This window comes from Balaenoptera physalus (genome assembly GCF_965194825.1).
Source record: "Balaenoptera physalus genome assembly, chromosome: 5".
Classification (NCBI taxonomy): domain Eukaryota; kingdom Metazoa; phylum Chordata; class Mammalia; order Artiodactyla; family Balaenopteridae; genus Balaenoptera; species Balaenoptera physalus.
Window position 1 is genome coordinate 150,860,259 of NC_138884.1, and position 26,928 is coordinate 150,887,186.

At 48.1% G+C, this 26,928-nt stretch overlaps 1 protein-coding gene across 9 annotated transcripts in view; it reads right to left on the bottom strand.

The window, feature by feature from the left end:
* Positions 1-26,928, bottom strand: part of PIGG (phosphatidylinositol glycan anchor biosynthesis class G (EMM blood group)) — a 40,886-nt gene that overhangs the window by 12,769 nt on the left and 1,189 nt on the right. For 6 of the 9 annotated variants that reach the window (XM_082464074.1, XM_082464077.1, XM_082464075.1 and 3 more), the window contains exons 3-10: positions 19,366-19,575; positions 17,551-17,739; positions 16,490-16,631; positions 9,810-10,022; positions 5,771-5,988; positions 5,324-5,605; positions 3,612-4,069; positions 1,111-1,302 (exon numbers count right to left, since the gene is read on the bottom strand). In XM_082464074.1, the coding sequence (XP_082320200.1) occupies positions 1,111-1,302; positions 3,612-4,069; positions 5,324-5,605; positions 5,771-5,988; positions 9,810-10,022; positions 16,490-16,631; positions 17,551-17,739; positions 19,366-19,575 (1,904 nt within the window). Of the gene's footprint in view, positions 1-1,110; positions 1,303-3,611; positions 4,070-5,323; positions 5,606-5,770; positions 5,989-9,640; positions 9,684-9,809; positions 10,023-16,489; positions 16,632-17,550; positions 17,740-19,365; positions 19,647-25,658; positions 25,743-26,928 lie in introns of those variants that run through there. The other 3 variants (XM_082464078.1, XM_082464079.1, XM_082464081.1) reach the window with 3 other exon arrangements.

A 26,928-nucleotide genomic window follows, 5' to 3' on the forward strand; every position in this document is an offset into this window, starting at 1 on the left:
CACAGAACTAGAACAAAGAATTCTAAAATTTGTAGGGAAACACAAAAGACCCCAAATAGCCAAAACAATCTTGAGAAAGAAGAACAAAGATGGAGGTATCACATGCCCTAACTGTAAACTATACTACACAGCTACAGTAATCAAAACAGTATGGTAATGCACAAACACACACACATAGATCAATGGAACAGAATAGAGAGCCCAGATGAACCTACACTTATATGGGCAATTAATCTACAACAAAGGAGGCAACAACATACAATGGGGGAAAGACAGCCTCTTCAATAAGTGGTGTTGGGAAAACTGCATAGCTACGTTTAAAAGAATCAAACTGGACAACTCTCTTACATCATGCACAAAAATAAATTCAAAATGGATTAAAGACTTAAACGTAAGACCTGAAACCATAACTCCGAGGCTTATCCACTACTGTTGGCCAACTACCTTGTTTTTCACTCTGTGCAACTGTAAAGTAATGCTTCAGAGAGCATGCCCGTATCCCAGTCTCTCGCCTCACCTCTGGTTGTATTTTTGAGATAAATTCTGTAAGAGGACACCCAAGTCAGAGGGTTGGACAAAGTCAAGGTTCTTAACACGTTTTACGAACAGCCCTCCAGAACAGGCTCTGCCCACCCCAACCCACATCACCATTAAAAACAAAAAAGCTGCCACTTTGACACACAAAAAGTGGTATTGACGATTCAATCACCATGAGCCCCCGCTCCAGGAGCTCACGTAAGTTATGGGAAAGTTTGGTTTTCTGGCATGCTTCGCCCCCCAACTGCTAGGAAGCATCCACTCGTTATTATCCTCATTACTAGTTACTTCTTGATGGAGCAAAACTGAATCCTTTAAATTCTTCATTTTTAAAGAATCCCTTACTAAAAAAAAATAAATCTTAGTGACCTTACTTCCAGGTTATTTGTCTCTCTCTTATCAAAAAAAGAGGCTAACAGAATTGGTTCACTGAGGCGTTATCAGTAACTGTTGACAAAATCACAATTCACAAAGACCAAACTCCAATGTTCTCAAGATTGCATGGCATTTTTTAGTACATAAAACATTAGAACAGATCGAAAAACAAATGCTCGTGTCTGCCAGTACACTTACTTTGAAATGTCTTTGTTGTTTTGTTGCCATGGGAACAGCAGATTTCCAACGGCCACCCTGTAGCAATAGATGCCCAGCAGGCCAAACGCCATGGCCACTTTTGATGCCAGGGAGCACCTCTTCTGAACCAACACAAAAATCATGATGAGGGAAACTGTGGCCAGAACAGAGAGTTCAGCCTTATGATCAGAGCTGAAATGAAATGTAAAATGCCAAAAATTACTACCAAGGATAACTAGTGATATTATGGATCTACACCAAGTGGCTTTCTAAGAACTGTACTAAAAAGAGCTCATTTTCCTGAAAAGCAAAAAAGAAAATTTTTGGTTTTTTAAATTCAAGCAGAGGTTCTTAAAGTGGAACAAATAAAGGGCCGTTAACCCAATCTCTCATTGCTCATTCACAATTGGCACCTACCATCAGCTCTGCACTGGCCAGGGCAGTGATATATTTAACACTATCCCCTGGCTCCCCTGGTGCCCCCTTTCTGGGGCAGCCTCATTTTCCCCAACCACAGGTGAAGAGGTTGTGTGCAAACTCCATATTTACCAGCGTGCGCCCGCTCACGGGAGACGCACACATCCTGGCACCATCCTCTTCCATTCACTCGTCAGTGCAGACAGACTCACTCAGGAGTGTCTGCCCCCTCCCAGGTGGGGAGACTTAGTGAAGAGGCTGGGCACATAGCGGTCACAGGCCCTCTCTCTGCCTGGCCCTTGCCCACCACTCCCTGCTACCTCGCTGAGCTGTGCCCTGGGGAGGCAGGGCTCTTTCCTGTTCTATTCACTGCAGCTCATGCTCATAAAGCCCAAATATTCAATAGCTGTTAAGCCAAGGTATATATATGCCATACGGAAAAACTAACTTGGAAAGATGCAGAGGAAAGGAGGCCAGGGTCAGGGCATGGGTCCCGGGGATGGCAGATGGTGATGGGGGCCACGCTGGGGCCTCTGTTGTTGCTCTGTAAGCTGCATGTTCCATGCAGATCCTGGATTGTTAATTGTCACAAATGGAAAATGGAGCATAGAGATGGCGACTTTGGGCGTCTCTCGAAGGCTCTGCCCTGGAGGAGGAATCACCGAAACTGCAGCCTCTTTACAAACTGACAGGGAGGCTCGTGCTGCAGGAGGGGAGCACTCCTGATGCAAAGGGTGGGGGTCCAGTGTGCTGGAGGGGGGTCTAGACCCAGGAGCGGGCACAGCTGCACCCTGGAGAGTGGGCCAGGGGGGTGGGGGCATCCCTGCACGCATGTTAGTGCCTCTGTGGGTGGAAGTCAGCAAATCCCCCTGCAGTGCTGCAACTTCCCAGGAAAATAAGAAGTGAGGTCGTTGTGCTGCCCTAGCATGCTCTCATCCTCACGTGCTCTGGCTCCGCCTGGTGCTGCCTCAGCTCCCCTCTGCCTTCACACCCCAAGCGTGGACAGGCCAGCGCCCTCTCTTCAGGGTTGCTGTGAAAATGAAACGAGTGGACACACAGCAGGAACCTGAAAAACGCTACCTGTGATTACTATGGTTGCCGAACGTTTGCTAGTATCGTTAACACTTGGGAGAAATTTATCATGAGGATTATTTGGCCAGAGGAATAAACAATCTTACGGCCTCTGATGTATAATTCCAGGTATCTTCCAAAAGGACTGTGCCAGTGTGTGGTCCCAGGACCCTCCAGTGCTCGTCAAGCCTGGGTTTTTGACGCCTCCCTCATCAGGTATAAAACCGCACATTGTTATCTAACTGAAGTTCCCGAATCACGAGCAGAAGCGAGCACTTCCTGTTCTTTCCTTTGGCACTTCCTCCTTTAGGAACGTGTCTACGACCTTCCTGAGTCCTGCTTCCTGCTGACAATTCTTACAGAAGCTCTTCCCAGCGATCCGACAGTGACCCTTGTCACTCTCGGAAATGCTTTTTCATTTCACTGTTCCCGTACTTTAGTTTTCTAAACCTTCACTGACAGAGAGTAAAACTTATGATATAGCCAAATGCTGGTCTTTTCTGTCCTAGTTTCTTCTCTGTACTTCAATCCTCTGTATCTGCTATACTTTCTACTACATTTCCCGGCCACTCGTGAGAGGCCTCAGAGGGGGCTGAAGACTCGCCTACAGGCTCCAACCAATGCAGCTGCCCTTCCTGGGGGCGGGGAGAGAGGAAGGAGGACAGAGAAGGGCGGAAGCACAGAAGGCAAAGCCACTCTCCCAAGGGCTCCTGGACACATGCCCTGCCAGCCTGTTACCCCAGCCTCGCCCCATCGGCGACAGGGCAGCGAGTGACAAACTATATCCTGCTGCAGTGATCATTTTAAAATTCACAGGTTCTCAAACATGAACACTTACAGTGATTCAGCAATAAAAAACCAAACTACCAAGCTAGCCTCAAATAAATTCACCTCTCAATGTCAAATCATGGGTTAGTTTTCTATTTCTTCAGATCTCAAATACCCTTTCTATCCTGAATATGAAAAACAGGCCTGTGGAGGGTCTGGCCCGAGGCCACGGCTTATGCTCTCACCTGGTGAGCCAGTGCCCCAGGTCAGGCCGGTGGGCCCACTGCACACCCGTCTGGTTCAGTGACCGAAGCAGCCGGCAGCAGCTCAGAATCACCCATGGGCTCGCCAGCACCATCCACCTTTCAGGGCCTCTGAGCGCTTCCAGGGGAGAGGGGTGCTTGGACGCTCTGTCGAGCTCCCACACGTCAGGGCCAGTGCTCTTGCCCTGTGGGGCCGCTGCGACCCCGTCAAACTCCTCTCCCGCGTGCGGGCAACGCTGAGGCGCACAGTCGTCTCCCACAAAGCAGTTTCTGTAGATTTCGTGGCACAGAGCTAGACACAGCGTGTTGACGAGGAAGTACCACGTCTGGTGCTCCTCTTCGATGAAGCTGCTTGCGCCCAGACTCAACACGTGGCCCACGGTCCCCGACAAGATGAGAAGATCTAACTCCGACCACCTTGAGTTGGATGGAGGTGGATTCTGTAAAAAGGAAAATGTATTTTGTAAGGGAAAAATCTGCACAGTACGTCTTCTTGCTGCAGGAGCTTCCAGCTTTTGCTCACGGAACACAGCCTGCTGCGACAGACACCCGCTGCTCCTCACGCCCGGCACCCACCCCTCCCCGTCCCCCCGAGCACCGCCAGGAGGACGTGGAAGCAGCAGGGCGGTCGTCCCCGGGACTGCAGGTTCTAAGCTGAGTGACAAGGAGACTGGAGACGTCTGGACCCAAACCGTCTCGGCGGTGCCAGAGCCTGGAGCGCTCGCCCACCAGCCCCAGGCCTGGCCCTCCTTGCACCCTGTCCTCGCCTCTAAGCCCCTGCCTGCTACTCGAAACCAAAGAGCCCCAAGGGTATATTCCACCAAACCAGACATCTAAGTTCTCCAAGAACTTTCCAGAAATCCAGAGAGTTTCCATTACAACGGTTGGCATCACAGTACTAGCCCTTAAATACACTAATTTAAAGCATTTAAAGTAAAATGAGGACGCAATGGCCGTCATTCAATACTACTCGATATTTGTTCTATTAACTGTGTGCAGCTAGCACATGACAGAGCTTGATACTGTGAGACTGGTCAGGCCCTGGAGAATGAGACTGCTCTGGGGAAGCCCATGCTCCAGCGGGGAGACATGTGTGTGGTAAACGACAACACACAGGTGGTGGTGGGGGGGGCGTCTGTGGCCCTGGGACGAGGAGCTGCACTGGGGGCCTGGAGTCACTGCACTGGGTCCCTCGGGCTCTGGGCACTGTGGACCAACTGGGACTGCCCACCTCTCTCTCGCCACCCTGCCACCACAAGCGGCTGATGAATGAAGGTGTCAGAGGCCAAAGGCTGCAAGAATTCTAAAGGGAAACATCAGTCTAGGACAGGAAACTGCATTTCATGAGGCAGGATGAGGATGGGGTCTGAGTCTCCTCCTGACCTCCCGTCAGGCAGCTGCCTGTCCTTTTGTGCCAGCTGCTCTGGACAGTCCCCTGGTTACGGTCCCAGGGACCCTGTCTTTCCAACTGAGAAGGAAGGCACGAGACCTGATAGCACAGGTCTGAGCGTGTCAAGTCGGGATGCTCAGGGACCCGGGAGACCAGCCACTGTGAGCACGTCCTGTCGGCTCCTATGAAGGGTGGGCGCTTTCCTCAGCTCCCATCAGCACCACGCCTGGTACACACCAGGGGTTTAACCCATGTCTCATCAGCTGGAGTGACAAGAACAGCCTATCTGGAAAGCCAGCCTTACCTTACTCAGACGCCTTCCAGCGGCAAACATCCCGGTGAGAGCAGATACGACTGCGCAGAGCAGTGTGGAGATCAGCACCATCACCCCGCCTGCCGCGAGCCACGGGAGGCTGCACAGATAGCACGAGCTGTCAGAGGAGGTGCACACGACGACGTGGAGCGCGGCGAGAGCCAGGAGCAGCAGGTAGAAGAGCAGAGAGGACACGGGCGACAGCAGAGGGACGTCCAGCTCAGCCTTGCCACTCAGCGCTTGCGGGACGCAGAGCAGGAGCAGGGCGACCACCTGGAACAGGAAACAGCGGTGGTGCCCGCGACTTTGACAGACAGGGGACTCCGCCTTCTCTTTTGTAGAAACACTGATACTCTACATCCTTTAAACCCCCAAATCCTGGCTGAGCTATCTGCTCAGTTTAACAGCTGAGCTGCAACACTGCACAGGCGCCCGTACCTCCAGGACCAGGACGGTCCCCGCCGCCATGGAGTAGACGTCATACTGGGCTGCTTGTCTGCTCAGGGACAGGCTCAGGGTCCTCAGCGCGTCCAAGTACTGCCTGCGAACCTTGCTTCCCAGGTTGAAAAGGACTTCTGAGTTATTTTCCTCCAAGTACAGTCTGATCCAGTTCCCGTGCAACCTTTCTGACACTTTAAACTGCTCGAATCCAGGCTCTGACAAGAAGAAAAGGCAACACACACGTATCACCGACATGCACGGACATGTGTAATCTCCGAGTCCTCAGTTATTCATGGCACATGGTAGAGCCTGACACCTAACCAAGATGAACTCCGGGGGTGGGGGTGGCCGCCAACACCCTCAGTAAAACCCCAAGAGCGGATGAAGCCAGCCCATCCTCTGCCGTCCTTCCTGCCCGCCAGCCCTCGGTGCACACCACGGACAGCAGCGTCTGCCCGCCGCTCGGCCCCTCCTTCTCTGCCTCCCGCTTGCCTCCTCCTCCCCCTTCTCTCTCTCCACTCTTCTTCCTCAAGGTGCAATATTAAAACATCCCAGAAACGCACTGCATGAGAAGGCCCTCAGTTCTACAAAATCTTTCTGACCCTCACGCTCTGTGTGAGGACGGGGCAGGCAGTGGCCTGACGCCTGCTCCGCCACGGCCCCTTCCCCAAGGCAGGCTGGCCCCTCCTGCCTTTCACCGTCAGCGCCCCTCTTTCACCTGCTTCCCTTCTTCACCCGTCCTCTTTGGGAAGGGATGGCAGTCTCCCAGCCCTCCTACCACAACGCTATGTCTCCCATGCACCACACCGGCTGAATGATCCACGGCCGACATAAAGCCAGGGCTGCGTGATGGCTCGTGGATGGAGCCCAGCCCCGGCTGCAGCTGGCTCCCCACTAGGGACGACAGTGGCGTGCTGCCCAAGACCAGGGAGCTTGCCTTCCTTCCTGTCAGGGCTGGACCAGACTCACCTGTAACTCGACTGGTCGGCAGAGCAAGAACTTCTTTTCCGAGACTCCCTGGTACTTAACATGCTCTTTCAACTTCACGCAGAGCTGTTCCAAGGTAGTCTGGGCCATGCCTTTCAGGGGCTTTGGCCCAGCCCACCAGCAGTGCACCCACCCCGCCTTCCCTGATCATAGCGTGGCATCCTCACTGCACAACCCCTGAGCGTGGGCCCCGATGCCTGCAGCCCCACCATTGCTGCTGGAGCCAGCTGACCTGTTCCAAGTGCTGCTGGCAGGCACGACCCTAAGCCCCTCACTCAGGTCCTCTCCCCGTGACCTATGGGACCTGAAAGGTTAAAGGCCCACTTCAGAGAGGAGGCAACTCAGACAGCAGCTCATGGGCGGGCAGGTGAGAGCTGGGGTCTAAGTCTGGATCCAAGCTGGTACCTGTACTTGCTACATTCCACCACCCCAAAGTCAAAGACATGGGGGCACCTGTGTCTGCACCCCACCGCCGAGAGTCCCAGAGACATGGGGGGCACCTGTGCATGCGTCCAAACAAAAATGGGCTCAACACTGACTACATGCTAGATGCATCAGGATAGGTCCTGCCAATGCGGGTCTGTGATCCAGCAGGGTTGTCACGCATGCGTGAAACTACAAATAGTGAAAAATACTATGGAGGGAAAGTAGACAGAATAGTGAGAGACCCCTGGTAACGGAAAGGGAACTGACTTAAGAATGGGGTTGAGCGTGGGGTACAAGGGAGGTCTGACAGTGAAGCTAAAATGTAAAGGATGCCCAGGAACTAACCAGTAGAACAGGTAGAACAGCATCCAATGAGCAGGAATAGCACACGCAAAGGTCCAAAGGTGATAACAGCCCCCACTACGACCAAAAAATGGTCAGACGAGCGAGTTGCATCAGACTGGGGCGGATATCATGGCAGGCCTTGACATCTATTTCCCTGTCAGACATGTACCCAGCTTTGCTCCAGGAAACACTGTCACTGATGGTGCAGACGACGGGCATCCTGGATGGGGGTGTGAGGCCCTGGGGGTGCTTTCTCGTTCCGGGGACTGGCCTCTGTTCATTTCACAGGCTCATTACGGCCACAGCTACTGCAGTGCTCAATCCTCCCTACCCTGCTATCCCTGAAATAAGCAAACAACCCCACCGTGTTTTGGGTTTCGTTTTTATTAGTTGTTGGTATAGGAGAAAGGACACACGCTACCAACAACAACAGATTTGCAAAAGCTACCAAACTCATAAGTTATTTGCCTCTGGTCTGCACTGAAACGTGCACGGTGGTTGGGCCTCACCTTTGACAGAGTTGCTGCCCGGGCTGTCTCACGATCTAAGAGCTGGTGCTCCCCATGCCCTCCTGCCATTCAGGACACCTGGTTCCCAACCACTCCCTGCTGGCAGGGTGTGTCCTCCACAACCAACTCAAGGTCAGTTTACATGTCACCACAAACTCACAGGCATTCACTCCACTGGGCAGTACCCCACCACTTCAAGTAGGAAAACCTGCCAACATCCCATCAAATGTTGCCTCAAACTGGGAGGTGACCTCCTCTGCATTTCCCAACAAGCCCCAGCCCCAGCGTCAAACATTAGCCTTGACGTCCCTGGATGGGTCAGAGTAAACTGATTGAAAGTATGGTCCTGGGGAGCTGTCCTACCAAGATATAAACACCCTCCAGTTTCTCGCAGCTTAAAACTAAGGACACACCCCGCTTGGGCCCCATCCACCTCAGATGCCAGCCCGTTGCCCTGTCCCTGGTCCTCACCTGCACCCACGCCAGCCAGGCTGTCTCCATGTGAACCGCTCTGTCAGCAAAGTTGCTGAGACCTCACCTGCCATATGAGCGGACAGTTCTCAGTTCCTCATTTTATTTTTGGCCACGCCGCATGGCTTGCGGGATCTTAGCTCCCGGACCAGGGATCGAACCCGCGCCCCTTGCAGTGGAGGTGTGGAGTCTTAACCACTGGACCACCAGGGAAGTCCCCTCAATTCCTCATTTTATTTTACCTTGAACCCCATTCAACACATCTGCTCACTCTCTCCTTCTTGAAATTCTTTCTTTACTTGGCTTCGTGGACACCGATCCCGCCCCGGCCCCCCAGCATACACACAAGCACCTGCCTTGCAAGCCCGCTCTTCCCACAGCCTTCCCCACCTCAGTGATGGTCACTGCATCCTTTCACTGTTCAGCTGCAAACCCCAAGTTGTTCCTTATGTCGCTGGATTGCTTCACCTCACATCCAGTGCATCAGCCAATCCTGCTTGCACTACCTTCAAAACAGATCCAGAACCAACCATTTGTCCCGGATCCCACTGCCTGGGCCCTCGCTCCCTCCCCTTGCACTGAAGTAGCACACCAGCCTCCTGGCTCTGCGGCAGCACAACACAGAGCCCTCCACACGGGCGCCTCTGAAACTGCAAGTGGAAGGTTTCAGCTCTGCACAACACCCTGCAGGAGCTCCCCATTTACTCAGAATGGAAGTGAGAACCCCTTCAATGTCCAAAAGGCCCTCACCCCTCAGACCTCATCTCCTTCTGCCTTCCGCCAGTTCCAGCCATTCGGGCCCCCGGTCACTCCTCGACTGTGCAGGCACATCCCCACCACAAGACTCTGCGTCTGCCACAGGGCTCCCTCCCAGGCCAACCTGCCCCAGTGGCCCTCGCCCACCTGCATCCCCACCCTTCCCCGGTTGAGCCTTTTCCTAAGGCGCCCATCACTATCTGACATCTGCTGTTGCTTCTCCCTCTCTCCCGCTCTGGATGATGAGCTCCACGAGGGCAGAGCTCTCCTGCTGTGTCTCCAGTGCTTTCAACAGCCCCTGGCCAAACAGGAGCTTAGTGAAAAAAATTCAGCACTTGCTGAATAAATAAATTTACGAAAGATTTTGACTTACATGGTTGCATCTGTGGGTGTTGCTAACGGTGACAGTCAGGGTTCTAATAAAAAGGAACACACAGTCCAAGACTGCTATAGTGCACACCACGGGAACGTCGGGAAGACATCAGGCACAATGGAAACACACACACAGCATGACAGATGTTAACAGCTACTAACTGGCTTACCTTTTCTATACGATGGAACATTCTCCTGCAACAACTTGCTAAGCTGTACTGTATTTAAATGTAAAAATCTCAGTTGTTCCCTCATTGGTTTTCCTTCTACAACCGGGAATATGAGACTGCCGACGCTGCCCCTTGGAATCGGCAGACCAAGCCCTATTGATAGTGTTGCAGCCAAATCAGTCTGTTGGATATACTTTGGATGCCTGACGTCACCTAGAAGAAAGAAAACAGTTTAAGTGACAGGCTCTAGGACACGTGTGATGGTAGCACTCTTGAATTTGACCTTCTACAAGTAATGCAAGTCAAACCACCATCTCTTCAAACCGTCCTGTGTAGATTCAGACAGAAACCACCTCGTTGTTTTTCACGTCAGTAAAAACACTGAACACTCATTCTTTGCGGAGCCTGGTGCCTCCCTAAAAAGCAGCACACAATACACGGGAGAGGCACTAACGCAGGAAACTCAACACCGTGCGAGTTTCAGAGCATGGGGTGGATGCCGAGAGATGCTCACTTTGGTGAGGTCAGCGGGCACCCTGCTGAACGAGGGTGAGGGTGGATCTCTGGCGGCCCTGCCCCGCCGCAGTCACGCAGTCCACGCAGCCCCACAGGGAAGCTGACGCAGACTTCTCCACGCATCCTGAGCAGCAGCAGGTGCCTCTACCGGGGAGAGCAGAACAAGGCTGGGTCCAGCTGGGCCAAGTTCCATAACCAACTCTGAGAAGCGAGACACCGCCTTCCGACAAGTCCAAGGCCCAGCAGTGGCTGGCCAGCCTCCGAATTCCTGCCAGGAGAACGGGTGTGACGTCAGGACACTGGGCTCAGGCCCCTGCTGTGCCACCATCCAGTGGGAGGCTTTGGACAAGAAACTCAGAATTTTGTCATCTGTACAGACAGCATCTGGCCCACAGACCTCAGAAGCTACAATGCAGGTCTTGGGGGCTGAGGGGTCACCAGGAGGGTCTACCCGGGAGAGGCAGTGCTGGTGCAAGTCTCTTAGATACTCTAGTGTGAGTTTATAAAGGTTTTACTATGATTGTGGCAATTTATGGTTGTATACAATTGTTCCTTTTAATTTGATGAAATGTATTAATCTTTTCTTGACCCACCGTTTACTGATGGCTTCTGGGCTCACTTAGAAGAACATTTCCACCCAACATTATTATCTGTTTTCTTCTAGAATTTTCTTACATTAGGTGCTTTGATCTGAAACAAAACAAAACCCAAAACAAAAACCCCATCTTAAAGTGCTTTTGCTCTGATATTAGTGATGGTGCTGGTCTTGTGCTGAGACTACTGAGGGTCTCACAGGATACTCTGTCAGATCCGAGGGTACTGACAACCAGGATTCTAAGCTCGGGAGGGAGACGGTACAGGTGAAAGATCTCAGGAGGTAATTTTACAGCAGTGAAGTGAAGTGCAAGTTATCAATACAAACTCAAGATCAATTTTATTTTAAAAAGATTTCCTCACTTTGTCCAGAAATGAGTAAGCCAGTATGCAAGAGCACTGCTAGCTGTGAGACGGTGGTCCTCAAAGACCCCTTTCCACTGAAAGGAACCAGGGCATCTTGGAAAGCAGCTGATTCCAGGTCCAGGGAAGGGCTTGTGCACAAGCGGCTGGGACACCTTCTCAGACTAGACAGCAACAGAGCCCTCAGAGATACTAAGGCCTCTGGGACCATAAGGTCAGAAGGACTCAGGAGGTAATCTGAAGATGCTCCCAGTTCCCAAAGATGGGACAAACTGAATAGTAAATAATATTAAATAGTATCTAAAGTGAATTGAAACAAATAAAATAAGCTTAAATCCATGAGTTCAAAATGTCCCCAAAATAAAAATAAAAACTAATTGGTCATAGTTGAAGCATGCTAGTGAACTCATAATGAACTAATTCACTGATTTGAAACTGGGAATTAACTGGGAAGAATAAGCCACCATTTACCTCCTCTCTCTTATATAAACGGTAATGCTGGGTAACCAAAAAGTAGATGGGGGAAGATTCTCTTTACTGAATTATTTTGGCTAATTAATGAAAAAAAAAAGAAAAAGGACTTACAGAATTAAAACATCACTATTTGTAACCTCTAGCGAATTAGTGGCCCTAGGTGGTCATCAGTGGCTACTGACATCACCACATAGCAGACAAGTCGGACACTCTGTGCTTCCTGCTAGCAAGAGTCTGGTCCAAACCAACCAAACCAACGGGATCTGAATCTGCTCATGACTCCAGGTCAGGTGGGATTTACCGGATGAGCAAAGGACATGTTAGCAGACAATGCAGAGAGAGACTCCACAGGACAACTAACCAGGTTCTTCAACAGATAATCACAATAAAAGAGGATGGGGGTGGAGACCTATAAATTAAAAGAGACTTAGAGACATATCAACAAGAACTGACATTACTTTAAAAAGAACGTGGGGAATTCAAGCCTAAGGATGCTCTTGAAAACTATGAAGGTTTTGGAGGTAAGCGACTAAGAAGAAGCTGGCAGCTTCATGAGAGCAACAGGCTAGACTGCAGGCCAGCTGGAAGTTTACCAGAGAGGGTCAGGGAGAAAAGACAACTAAGAAGGGCTCCCCTGGCATCAGAACAAACTCAAAGACTGGCCTCGAAATGACTTCTGCAAAGTGGCCCCAATAGGATGAGACCAGACTGCAGAGCACATTGATTATAAATTGTCAAAAATGAGACAGCAATCAGCCTGCAATGAGGGGAGCCAACAGCTGGGTGGGTGTGGCAGCAAGAGAGGCAACAGCTTAGAGCCGCCACAGAAAGTGACCGTCACAGAGCTCTGCTGGCTCCCAGGGCACGGTGCCCTCACAGAAACGATAGCAGACTTTACACGTGGGGGGTCAAGGCTTCCCTGGAGCAGTCCAGTCAAGGTACTCAACAAATCAACACGCAAACAATGACAACAGGCCCTTGGAGGGCAGGGGAGCAGTAGTTAGAGTTACTGCAATATAGTATTTAGTGTTCAGTTTTCATCAAAAACTCAAAGCAATTATGCCAAGAAACAGGAAAGTACGATTCAAAGAGAAAACAAAGCAGGCAACAGAACCTTCCTGGGAAGGGCCCAGATGTCAGAGTTAATAGACAAAGTCTTCCAAGCAGTCATCGTAAATTTGTTCAAAGAACTAAGGGAAACTATGCATAAAGAAGTAAAGGAAGGTATGATGACAGTGTGCCATCCAATAGAGATTATCAATAAAGGGACAGGAATTATAAAAAAGAAACAGATGGAAACTCCGAAGTTGAGAAATATAATAACTCAGTGAAATATTCACTGTAAAGGCTCAACAGGAGATTTTCAACTGGCAGAAGAATCAGCAAATTTATAGACAGACTGATAAAAATTATGCAACCTGAGAAAGAGACAAAAAATCTTCCAAATTTGATGGGAAACATCAAATCAACACATCCAAGAAGCTTGATGAACTCCAAGTTGGACAAACACAAACTAACAGACATAATAAAAATGTTGAAAGACAAAGAGGGAAAGAAGGGAAACTAATTAGATTAATGGTTGATTTCTCATCAGAAACCACAGAGGCCAGAAGGCAGTAGGACAGCATATGCAAAGAGCTGAAAGAAAAAGACCAGTCAACCAAGAATCCTACATCCAGCAAAACTACCTTTCAAAAAATCAAGGTGAAATGAAGACAGCCGCAGACTAAAAAAGCAAAAAAGACAATTCATTGCTAGCAAACCTGCCTTACAAGAAATACTAAAGGAAGTTCTTCAGGCTGAAAGCCAGTGACTCCAGATGGTAATCTGGATCCAGTTTAAAAAAAAAAAAAAAAAAAAAAAAGCAAAGAGTATCAGTAATTATACAGTTATAAAAGACAGCATAAATACATATTTTTTTCTCTTAAATTTCAAAGCAATTATATAGAACCATATATATGTATATATAAAACCATATATGTGTGTGTGTATATATATATATACGTATATTGTCAGCCTACAACATATAGAAATGGAATGTATCTGACAACAACAGCACAGGTAAAGAGAAGCGAAGCTGTACTCGAGAAAGAAAACGGCACCATGAGAAAATACATGTCCACACAGAAACTTGTTCATAAATGTTATCAACAACATCGTTCATAATAGCCAAAAAGTAGAAACAACCCAAATATCCATCGACTGATGGAAGGATGGAAAAACAAATGTGGTACATCTGTACAATGGAATATTATTCAGCAATAGAAAGGAATGAAGTCCTGACACCTGCTACAATGTGGATGAACCTTGAAAACATTACCCTAGTGAAAGAAGTTGGTCACACAGACCATTTATTACATGGTCCATTTATTAAAAGACCATTTATACACTACATTTATTATATGGAATGTCCAGAAGAGGCAAATCTGTAGAGACAGGTAGATTAGTGATTGCCAGTGGCTGGGGGTGGGTGTGTTATTGGGTTGGGGGAAGTGGGGGTGACCACTAAAGAGGTGATATGTCCCAAAATTGACACTGACGATGGCTAACCAAGTCTGAATGAACTAAAACGCTCAAAAAATAAGCATGATGAGAAGACAATATAACTATTCTTAAAGCAAACAAACAAGTAAACAAAATAAGAAAGAGCTCAGACTCACTGTTGGCACTGAGGTCAGCCATGTGAGCAGCCCATGCAGGCGGTTCCTATGCACAGCCGCCCTGGCCCTTCCTATCTGAAGATGTGTCAGGCCTCCCAGGGAGGAGATCCGTAAATACCCATCTGAGCCATGAAACATCAGCACTTCAGTTAAAAAGAACCCTAACACTCCTATAATAAAAGCACGCCAGCTTAGCTGTCTCTTCCCCCCGACTACAAGCTCCCCGTCTGTAGTGCCGGCACAGTGCCTCGCCTACCGCAGGTGCTCAGTACCCCTCTGCTGAATGGCTGGACAGATGGATGGAGAGGGTGTTTCTGGCCTGGGGCTCTCACTGAGGGAGACGGGCCCCACGGGACCCTGCTTTGGGTGTGCAGAGCGGGAAAGCTGGGTGTATGGAGGCCAGTGCTCTGATGGGCACCGTGTGCACTCACTGGAAGGCAGCCTCCAGCTGGGCACCCAGGAAAGGCTCAGGTTACAAGAGCCAAAAACTTATACCTTAGGAGGTCAGACATCCAAGAGGAGGCAGGGCTGTAAAAAGACAAAAGGAGCCAGGTGGAGCTTCTTCCCCAACCAATCCCCACGCAAGTGGAAGATTCATTCACTGCATAAATATTTTCAGCGTCCGTCAAATGCCAGGCAATGTTGAGGCCCGAGGCATACAGTGATGAATAAAACAGACTCTGCTCTGCCCACGTGCAGCTCGCAGCAGGAGAGAGATGACACAAACCACACGATTCAGGCTGTGATTACAAACCACGCGAAGGATGATGGTAGAATACACGAGCACTGCGACACGACCGGAAGGAAGGTACTTTAGTTTTTTGGTTGAGACCAAGGACGAGCGTACGAGCGGGCTGAAGGGCTGAGGAGCACGGGGTCGGGGCACGTGAGGAAGAGTTATCACTTGGAGGACCTGCGGGAGAGGCCAGGATTCAGTGAGTAACGGGGAATGTGGCTCAAGACAAAGCCGTGAGGTAGGCGAGAAGTCTCACGTAGGATTTTTACTGTATCCAAGGTTCAGCTACTGAAAGGTGGTACGTATGGAAGCTGGGAGCCGGGACGGTCTGGCTCATGCAGGGAGAGGGCAGATCAAGGTGGACGCCCAGGTTTCCAACTTGAAGAGCCGCGTGAATGGCACCATCTGTTGACGGGGAAATAGGAAGGGCAGATTGCAGGTGAAGTCACATTTGCTCTATCTGTGGAAGATCCAAGTGGAGGCATCAGCAGGCAGTCGAGGAGACAGTGTGGAGGTTGGAAAAGAGACAGCTGGAGGGATAAATCTGACAGGTGTGAGCCTATTCATGGCACTTAAAACCATGGGAGTGGATGAGATCATCTCAGGAGTGAACGCAGAACGAAACAGAGGCAGTCCGGAAAGAAGGCCAGGGCAAGGACGCTAAGCCAGCAAAGGAGACTGGAGGGAAGCCAGACACGGGGGGTCCCAGGACTCGGAGTCAGCACTGCCGAACGGTGCTCAAGGGCCACCTGAGAGAAGCCAGAGTGTCCAGTGTGGAAAGAGCTGGTGAGCTGGCTGCCTGCGTGTGACGAGGTGAGGGGGCAGAGGCCGTGCACAGGTCTATGCTGGCCGAGGGCCCCGGCGGGTCTGGGTTGGAGAGCTGCGGTGTGTCTGAGCGCTGAACGTGGGCCCTCAGACGGTCCTACTCAGCCCTACTCCTGTGGTTCTCGTTGACCGCTGCTGCTCAAGATATAGTCTCAAATAACGGATACTGTTTCTTAACTTTAAATTTTTATGTTTCTCTCAATTCATACATGCACTTCAGATGTCTCTAAGCCACTGGCACTTTTTATTAACAGTTCCAGATATCGAGGCAGTGACATTCATAGCACACAATTCCCAAAAAGAACATTTGTATTTTAAGAATCGGCAAGAAATGTAAACTCCAAATCCTGACTGGCCCTTGTCCCATTATTTTTCATTCTCACATTGTTCAGGGTTTTTCAATTTACACAGCTTCCAAAAATGGTTAAATGGTTTTTAAAATTAAAATCAAACTACAGAAAGCAAAGAAATAAAGTACAGTTTTAAAGTGTGGAACATTCCCAAATTCTCACCAGGTTTCCTTTCAAATGCAGAGCTGATTAAGATCAGAGCGGTGTTTACTTCCTCCACAGAAGAGGCCCCGTGACCTCCAGCTTCAGACATGCCATGATCACCACAAAGAACCAGCAGATTGGGTAACAGAGTCTCTCTCTCCTATAAGGCAAAGGAAATACATTTCAGCTGAATCCAGACTGGGGAGAAGAAGATCATGTGTTCTCAGATTTCAGCTTTACTTTGTAAATAGTAGCTCTTCCTAAAATTTTTTTTTTTTTTAACTTATGAGCTTATAGTCAGATCAAAGGGTCAACATTGAGTAATGTCATAAATAAAACAAACGGAATCATATGGAGGTCACAGAGCACAGGAAGGTTGTGTTAGGCCTCTCAGGGCAGAGAATCAGGGTTTGGTTTCTGTCTTTGCCATTTCCAAGCTATGGGAGCCTGGGCACATTGCTCTTCATGCCCTAGTCTCCTTATCTGTCAAACAGAGCTGCCTGCCCCTGGCCCCTAGAGCTCCGGCCAGTGGCTTTTGCTGCCCCTGCATGTACCTGACAGGCTCTGACTCGCCCCTGCTGCTTTTTCACCTGGAATACACCTTCACAGATGGCGCATTGGCACCCCTGCCCTTCAAGTCTCGGCTCGCATCTCCCACGTCCTTAAGGAAGACTGCTCTGACCATGCAGTTTAAAATTACAGCCTTTCTCTCAGATGTTGTGCCCTCCTCCTGCCCTACGTTCTGCTATGGCACCAATCACTGTCTAGAATACTTATGTCCTCATTGATTATGCTTCCTGTTCTTCCCTCCTGGCTAGAGATTAAGCTCCACAAATGCCCAGACAGGAACAGTGACAGAGAAGGCCTCCAGGAAACATGAGCTGGATGAACAGGTAGAGATATTAAGAGCCGCTATTCTGCAGGGCTGCTGGGTACGGTGCCCAGCACACGGCACGTGCTCGGTAGGTGAAGGCTGCTTGAGTGATGGTAGGTATGAAGCTCACACAAGGTCACCCCAGCTCACTTTAGAAGCTACATTTCTTCTGGGAAACACTGGCACCGCGACATTCTAGGCCCACCTCTGAGAGCAGCGAGGCGTGGATCTTCATCAGGACGCTGTCCATCTCGCTGAGCTTGCGCCCGATCAGCGGGCTGCTGGGCCCGGAAATGTGGCCGATGTGGTCCAGCCCAAGGTAGTGGAGGATTAACACATCCCAATCCCGCCTTTTTAATACTTTGTCCAAATGTCTTGTAACATTATCATCCACCTTTAAAGGGAAAAAGAGTACGTATGAATAGCCTCCCTAATTTCCCTGGTGTTCACTCTTCCAGGAAAAGTGATATGGTCATTTTAAAATCTACGGGCTTGGGGTTTCCCTGGTGGCGCAGTGGTTGAGTCTGCCTGCCAATGCAGGGGACACGGGTTCGAGCCCTGGTCTGGGAAGATCCCACATGCTGCGGAGCAACTGGGCCCGTGAGCCACAACTACTGAGCCTGCGCGTCTGGAGCTCGTGCTCTGCAACAAGAGAGGCCGCGATAGTGAGAGGCCCGTGCGCTGTGATGAAGAGTGGCCCCCACTTGCCACAACTAGAGAAAGCCCTCGCACAGAAACGAAGACCCAACACAGCCATAAAAATAAAATAAATAAATAATAATTAAAGAAGTCTTGCAAAAAAAAAAAATCTACGGGCTTATTTTAGGTACTAGGACTCATGGGAGTTTGAAAAGACCAAAACCAAAACCAAAACCAAAACACCAAACAAACCAACCCCCAAAATAAAAACTGTCTTAAAAAATGTTTGCATTAGATTAAGCTTTCACTAATATTGTTTTTATGTCTCTAAGTTATGGATAGAACATATTATAACTTAAACGAACAAAGGCTGTTCTCACAAAACAGTTCTTCAGGATCACTACTGGAGCTTAAACTAAAGCTGACCAGATAACCAAGTTAAATGGGTGCCAGGTTGTTATGAGGCAAGTGAGGGCTAAGGGCAGTTAGCTAAGACAGGACAGTGCCCAGAGTTCAAGAAACCAGCAGGGTGAAGCTGGGGGCGTCTGCCTGTGTCCTACGAGAAGGCTGTTTGGGGAAGAAAGAGGCACACACTCAGCGGTTCCCAGCCACACAGCCCCTGACAGAGCCACTAGCCAGGTCAGCCCTGACCCCTCCCTCCCACTGGAGAATCTACTACAAAGACAAGTGCTTCTGAGCCGTCACACACAGGGTGGGCAGTGACTGCTGTGTCTACACGGTCAGCTTTGGAAAAGGGTGTTGGTGTAAACAGGACGGCAGGCGCTCCCCCGGGCCAAGCAAATGGGTTCATCCAATGCCAGCTCAGACGCACGGTGCCTTTGCCCTGCGGGCCTCCCTCTGCCCCGGGGCCAACATGGGGGGTGTAACCTCCTTGTCGGAGGCTGCACACGCAGCACAGGGCCTACGCTCTCCGCACCAGGTAGGCTCGCCCAGCTCACGTCTGCCCTTATGCTGCCGCCCTCGCAGGAGAACAGCAGCAAGGCAGGATCCCAGGCAGACCGTGGGGACCTCAGGCTCTGCCTCGCAGACTCCGCCACCACATTCTGTCCACTTGTGAAGGCCCCACTCACCTGTCGAAGCTCCGGCTGAGCGGCTCCTCCTGGGAAGCCCTTCCCGACCCCCGTGCCCATCGACAGGTGCTCACCTGGTCTGGGCTTTGGGCTCAGAGAACTATGCTCACACCTGCGTTAGGGTTTACGGTCCTGGCTTGTAGCTGATTACGGGAAGGAACAATTTTTTCAATCTCTCCATACTATTCTCAGTATATTGATAAAAGCCACATACAAAACAACGTTGCCTCTCACTACGTTAGAGGGTACCAGGCTCTGTCTCATAGGATATATTTTTCTTAAAAACTGACCTCTGTATAATCTGATACAAAAAAAGAGGTTGTTCCATCATATTCCAGAAAATGCTTTGGGAATAACTTCACCCATGTTTCATCTCCATAAAAGATGATTCTTTTCCCCGCTGCTTTTGCTCGTGTGATCACGTTGTCTTCCAGCAGCGTGGGAGAATTGAGGTTCCTGACGACATCGATGAAGCCGGGGAGGCTCCCCGTCATCAATGCCTGCAGAAGGAAGCATTCAGGAGTCAGACCACAGAATCCAAGTACAGCGTGGGAACGGGTGCCGAAGATGACTGTAACAAATGAAAGAGGCAAGCATAAAGCTAAAGCGGCACCAGTACTGAAGGCTGGGTCAGTATTAGGACAAAGGGGGAAAAGCTACACAGATTCTTGGCAAAACCAGCAGACTCAATAAGTGAAGAACTGACCATATTTCAGCCGATGAGAGGACAAAGGAGGAGGCCGTGGGGTAGCTAGACGGCTGTGGTCAAAATAGCAGTGAGGGATAGTAAGAAATGAAACAAATGGCAAAGGGTGGTATGCACTCTGTATACCCAAACCCACTGTCAGCTCCTCATCTAAGCTTCAGATCTGCTTCATGTGACAAGCAAACTCCACACACTGACCCTGAAACCCAGCAATTCTACTGTCCACCCCTGAGAGAAAGAACAGCCTCTCACACAGCCAGGGAGGAAAGCGGTCTCTAAACAGGAACTCTGAGGAATCCTCACAGTAAACTCGCCCAGGGGTGCTGGTGGGGCCACCTCCCCGCCCCACTCAGCGCCATAACTTCTTGGAGGAGCAGGTGGCTGTGACATGTCTTCACACCTTTCTGCTACAGAATTAAGTCAACCACCTCCCTCATTTTAGCGGAATCTAAATGGGTCCTGGGTCTCCATGATCTGGAGTTAGCTGACAATCTACAACACTGGCATCCAGGGACCTGTGCAATGAAAAGAGGAATCTGGACAATGCTAACAAGTATAATAATTTTGCCAAGACGTCTTTAACAGCAAAGTAACGCAAAAATGAATTAATCTTGGACTTTGAGGATGAGGAGCTTGGCAAATCCTCTCCCTGAAGAGCAACGACAAAACTGGATAAAACTGTCAAAAACAACCCCTTCAAGACTTTGAAAACTCAACGAAGGTATACACAAATTGAAATGTTCTTATTCAAAACAATTTCGAATTTCGGTAAGAACTGTGAGTACCTATGGTGTTTTAACATGGGCTGCTCCCCTCCCGCACACCCAGTTCTGTGACGTGGTAGCCATGAGGACCAGGAGGGGCCTGCCCAATTTGGCACTCCATGGAGAAGCCCCACGCCAGGGACAAGGTGAAAACAGGGAAGGCCAACATCACAGCTACCTGAGGCTTCAATGCTGGTAGCAGTAAGACACAGGAAAAAGTCTGGAAAGGGGGTCTGGGGAATGGGACAGCTGCGGTAGGCTTCTGTGAGCTCCCACATGTTCCTGGAATCTGGAAGGCTGTGTGCACACACAGGGTGAGTGTACACTCAGGAGAGAACAGAGAGGGCCTAGTTGCCTGGTCCTTCCAGCTGAACACAAGGCCCTGCTCAAACAAAGTGAGAGTCAGGAAAGACTCATAAACCGCCTGAAGATGAGCTGACGGCTGGAGCCACACACAAAGACCCCCTGTAGAGAGTGGAGGCCACACCACAATGTGTTTAAGCACAACCTGTGACCAGTCATTGGCTCACCACTCAGCCATGCTGACCTGGCTGCCCCTCAGGAAGAGTGGCTTACTTAAAAAAAGACCGAGGAATTAAAAAAAACACAACAAGCAGAGACATCAGTGAGTGTACATTTCAGGACCTCAGGAGAGACAAACTCTCTAGAAGTAGCCCCAGCAAGTCAGCAAAACAGCGACAGCCACCAGCACTCCCGGGTGGGGGTCAGGACCGAGCCGAGGTGGGAGCTGCATGGATGTACACACTCGGTCAATCCCATCAAACTGTAGTTTACAGTACTGCATGAAACAAAATTCTACCTCAGTGAAGTTAGTTTTTTAAATGTGAGCCTTTCACCCCAAAATTCTACTTCCTAAAGGTAACCAGTTACTTTGGGTGAGTATCCTTTCATCCGTTTATGTACAATCAGAAATATATAAAGTACGTATTTTTTTTTTTTACCAAAATGGTAACAAACTATATAGATAATTCTGCAACTTGCTTTTTTCACTTAATACCATGAACCCCTTTCCACAGAAAACATACAGGTATTTCACCATCTTTTTAAAAAACAGCTACAAAGTACTCCAGTGTTTGGATATACAATATATTTATCGAAGACGAATTTAATGACAATTGCTTTATTTTTATTTTTGAAAGCAGAAAAGAGAATTTATTTTATGGATACTGAGTACCCACGAGCAGAAAGTCCAGTCAGGTTTGAGGAGAGATTTAACTTTTGGAAAGCTAACAGGAACTAAGGCTAGCGGTTCTCTCAGTCACTCAAAGGACACAGTCTCGCATGTGTCCCTTTTTTTCCTCTGTGTTTGTTTGTTCTTTTCTTTCTGTCACTCTTCCTTTTTTTTTTTTTTACATCTTTATTGGAGTATAATTGCTTTACAATGTTTTGTTAGTTTCTGCTGTATAACAAAGTGAATCAGCTCTATGCATACGTATATCCCCATATCCCCTCCCCCTTGCATCTCCCTCCCACCCTCTTTAATCCCACCCCTGTAGATGGTTGCAAAGCACTGAGCTGATCTCCCTGTGCTATGTGGCTGCTTCCCACTAGCTATCTATTTTACATTTTGTAGTGTATATATGTCAATGCTACTGTCCACTTCATCCCAGCTTACCCTTCCCCCTCCCCGTGTCCTCAAGTCCATTCTCTACGTTTGTGTCTTTATTCCTGTCCTACCCCTAGGTTCATCAGAACCATTTTTTTTTTTTTTAGATTCCATATATATGTGCTACCATACGGTATTTGTTTTTCTCTTTCTGACTTACTTCACTCTGTATGACAGACTCAATTTTGTTTCTTTTTATGGCTGAGTAATATTCCATTGTATATATGTGCCACATCTTCTTTATCCATTCCTCTGTCGATGGACACTTAGGTTGCTTCCATGTCCTGGCTATTGTAAATAGTGCTGCAATGAACATTGTGGTACACGACTCTTTTTGAATTATGGTTTTCTCAGGGTATATGTCCAGTAGTGGGATTGCTGGGTCACATGGTAGTTCTACTTTTAGTTTTGTAAGGAACCTCCATCCTGTTCTCCATAGTGGCTGTATCAATGTACATTCCCACCAACAGTGCAGGAGGGTTCCCTTTTCTCCACACCCTCTCCAGCATTTACCGTTTGTAGATTTTTTGATGATGGCCATTCTGACCAGTGTGAGGTGATACCTCATTGTAGTTTTGACTTGCATTTCTCTAATGATTAGTGATGTTGGGCATCTTTTCATGTGTTTTTTGGCAATCTGTGTGTCTTCTTTGGAGAAATGTCTATTTAGGTCTTCTGCCCATTTTTGGATTGGGTTGTTTGTTTTTTTGATATTGAGCTGCATGAGCCGCTTGTACATTTTGGAGATTAATCCTTTGTCAGTTGCTTCGTTTGCAAATATTTTCTCCCATTCTGAGGGTTGTCTTTTCTTCTTTTTTATGGTTTCCTTTGCAGTGCAAAAGCTTTTAAGTTTCATTAGGTCTCATTTGTTTATTTTTGTTTTTATTTCCATTTCTCTAGGAGGTGGGTCAAAAAGGATCTTGCTGTGATTTATGTCATTGAGTGTCTGCCTATGTTTTCCTCTAAGAGTTTTATAGTGTCTGGCCTTAAATTTAGGTCTTTAATCCATTTTGAGTTTATTTTTGTGTATGGCATTAGAAAGTGTTCTAATTTCATTCTTTTACATGTAGCTGTCCATTTTTCCCAGCACCACTTATTGAAGAGGCTGTCTTTTCTCCATTGTATACCCTTACCTCCTTTATCAAAGATAAGGTGACCTCATGTGCGTGGGTTTATCTCTGGGCTTTCTATCCTGTTCCATTAATCTACATTTCTGTTTTTGTGCCAGTACCATACTGTCTTGATTACTGTAGCTTTGTAGTATAGTCTGAAGTCTGGGAGCCTGATTCCTCCAGCTCCGTTTTTCTTTCTCAAGATTGCTGTGGCTATTCGGAGTCTTTTGTGATTCCATAAAAATTGTGCAATTTTTTGTTCTAGAGTTCTGTGAAAAATGTAATGGCAATTGCTTTTAAAAAGCCTCCAGTGGAAGTGCCATTTGAGCTGAGGTGTGAAGGTGGAGTGTTGTCTAGGTGAGCTGAGGTGAGGCTTTCCAGGGCAAAGCACAGCAAACTGCAAAAACCCCAAGGTGAAAGGGGGCAGCACACATGGGGAATGGAGCTAGGTGTGATCTGCGTGGATAAAACACACAGGAAGAGGGAAATCAGCTCAGATGAGGGTGAAGAGGTAAACGGTGGAAGACCACGCACCCTGAGGCCTGGGTTAGGAGGCAGAGTGTAAGCCACTGGAGGACTGTTGGGACTAGAGCAGAGCAACGTGATCTGTTTGGACAGGTTCTGGGTGAGAAGTGCTGGGACAGTTTTCCATCCAGGCTCACACCATAGCAGACTGGACTACAGTGGGGGTAGTGGAGGTGGTGGCTGAGTCCGGTTAGTCACATAAACAGTATACAGAGATCTGTTCACCTCATTTCTGTGAGGAGTGTTATCATCAACCTTTCAATTTTTACAATGTGATAGATTCTTTAGTTGCCTTTAATCTGATTACTAGTACAGTTAAGAGTCTTTGTATATGCTTACTGGCATATTTCAACTTCTTTCTATGTGGAGTTCTTTATACCCTTTGTCCAGCTGCTACTGGGTTGTTGCCCTTGATCAGATCCTCTTTACACATCATGGGGTTCACATCTTGTTTGTTGTGCTAACTGCAAATAATTTTTCCATTTATTGTCTGTCAGTTGACTTTGTTTATAATGTCTTCCACCACTTTGGGTTGAATCTGTCCACCCTTTCTTCTGGGCTTTAATAAGGCACTTCCCTCCTCTTCACACTAGTTTGGGTTCACACGGACATTTTTAAGAAGGGTAGGGACTACCTGGTATCCCCTTCACCCCAGGAAACATGTAGGCAGCAAAAAAGTTGCAGCTGAGATCCCAGGAATTTTAAGTGAGTGATTGTCTGTCATCTCCTTGGAGGTTTTCCTGGGGTTGCTGTGGTCTTGGGAACAGTAGTTTCCTGACTTCTGAGAATTAAGGAGGGCTGTGCAGAGACTATTGAAAGAGAATTTGACCTGGTCACCTTATTCTGTATAACACAGTGTTGCTGTATAACACAGTGTGACCAACCGAGGCTCTGGAACTAGGCACACATAAGGTTATGCTCGGTTTCTGATGCCAGCTGTGAGATTTCACACTTCAAGCCTGTTTCCTCATCCGGGAAATGGAGAAGAAAGTGGCACCAACATCATGGAGCTTCCACGGGGCTGTGGTAAGAGTGTACAAGACAGTGCCTGCACCACGGGCGCGCCACAGCCAGTGGTAACTGCCGCTATTACAACTATAAATTCCCAGGAAAAGGAAAGGCATTAAAAAATCAGTTACAACGTTTTAGAAGGAAGCTACTGCAGCATCTTAACATGTGAACATGCTACTAGAGACATTAGTCTTGAAATTTTAAAACTGGTGTCTCGTGGCAATTGTATCAGCACCTCCAGATGAACTAAGTCCCTTCCTAAGTGGAGGCAGGGCAGGGGACACACTCCTTAGCCAACACTACCTGATCTTATCAAATTCCAGAGCAATGTAATCCTAACTCCAGGATGGACTTCCTGTATGCTAGCTCCTCCCGGACAGAGAATGAGGAGCAAGAACCTGCAAAGGACCCAAAACAAAACACTGGTTTGGTAAAATGAAACAAACTGGAGAAGGGAGGACCACACCGGCCAATGCGCAAGACTGAACAGAACCTGGAGCCACCACGCTCACTTACATTTTTTCTTACAAATCTGCCCAGATTCCTAATAACTCTTTTCTTATCAGAACAAAGGAAGAATGAGTTCCTTCCACACTTCTGACAGGACAGATAAAGAAAGCAGTGATCCTGATGGTCAGGAGCCTGGATGCCTTTCTTCCAGCTTCCACAGGACTTGTTTCAGCAGAATGACTGCACCCCGAAAGGCTGTTCCCAAGCGTCCTGACTACAGGTAGCCTCCCCCACTCCCCATCACTCTCTGTCACATTCTCCTCCTCAATTTCTTCCATAGCATTTATCATCTCCTGAAACAATTTTGATTATTTATTTGTATACTTACATATTTTCTGTTCCCTCAATTAGAAAGTAAGCTTCATGAGGACAGGACAGTTGCTGTCTTGTTTTTTCACTGAACCCCTCTTATCTAGAACAGCACACAGTACATATAGATGCTCAATGAATGTTGAATGAAGGACAAACCACATCCAAAAGTGGCAGAGAGAATGGGAAACTCAAGAAAAAAAAATCAGTAAAAGATGCGGCATGAACCCCTTTAATCCCAGACTGCTTTACTCATCCAGTAAACATTTGTTGAGTAACTACCAATGCTGCCCCCAAGCTTTAAAACAAGTGACACCTTCTCACCAAATAATAAGGTGTCACACGATCATCCACAGATGTAAGGTTCAGCTAGAGACGTCTACACCATACCGGCCTGCAGTATATTCACAAACTTTTAAGCTCCTCTGTCCTTTTCTGATCCCACCTCTTCACTCAACCTTCGGGTCTAAGCTTGAATGCAATTTCCTCAGACAGGCTTTTCTGAACCACCCCAATCTAAACTGAGCCCCCAACTAGCACTGAACATCACGCTCTGTTCTTCATTATGCATTAATCACACTTTGTAACTGCACATTTACTTGTATGTTCATTTGTTTAATGGCTATGTCTCTCATTAGAGACTGAAAGTTCCATGAAGGCAGAGATGTTATTTTCAAAAAGAAACTTGTTTTTGAGCAAATCAATAAAGCTTTACTCTTTTCTTTCCCCATAGTTCTTAAGTAAAGCATATGCACTTCAAAGGCACTCCCAGTAAACTGAACACCTGAAGGCGGTTTATAGAGTAAAAACAGGTATCTGTGAGGCCAGATCATGTTGGTTTGGTCACTGTGTATACTAAAATTTTGTACAAGTCATTTAACTTATCTGCATTTGCTTCCTCATCCATAAAGTCAAGTGATTGAACTAGATAACCCTAGAGGCTCCTCCCAGAATTCTAACTGACCCACTGATGATTAAAGAAGATAGCAGGTTAGCAAGGAGCATGGTGTCTCTTGGATTAGATTGGCCTAGATGATCTGGCTCTAAATCTGTTATGCTTCCCATGAAGCATGAGCTTTTGGCTACCTTTACAGAGGGCATAAATCATGGGTCTTAGTTCCATCCTATCTGGGAGGCTTTTTCAGCATTCTATTGCCCCAGCCAGGTTGACAGCACCAAACTAATTTCCACTTAGTTAAAATTGGGACTCCAAGTAACAGACTACAGAGAGCCCCTCTAAACCTCTGAACGAGCCAAACCATGATCTATAGTATATTAAGTCAAACTGT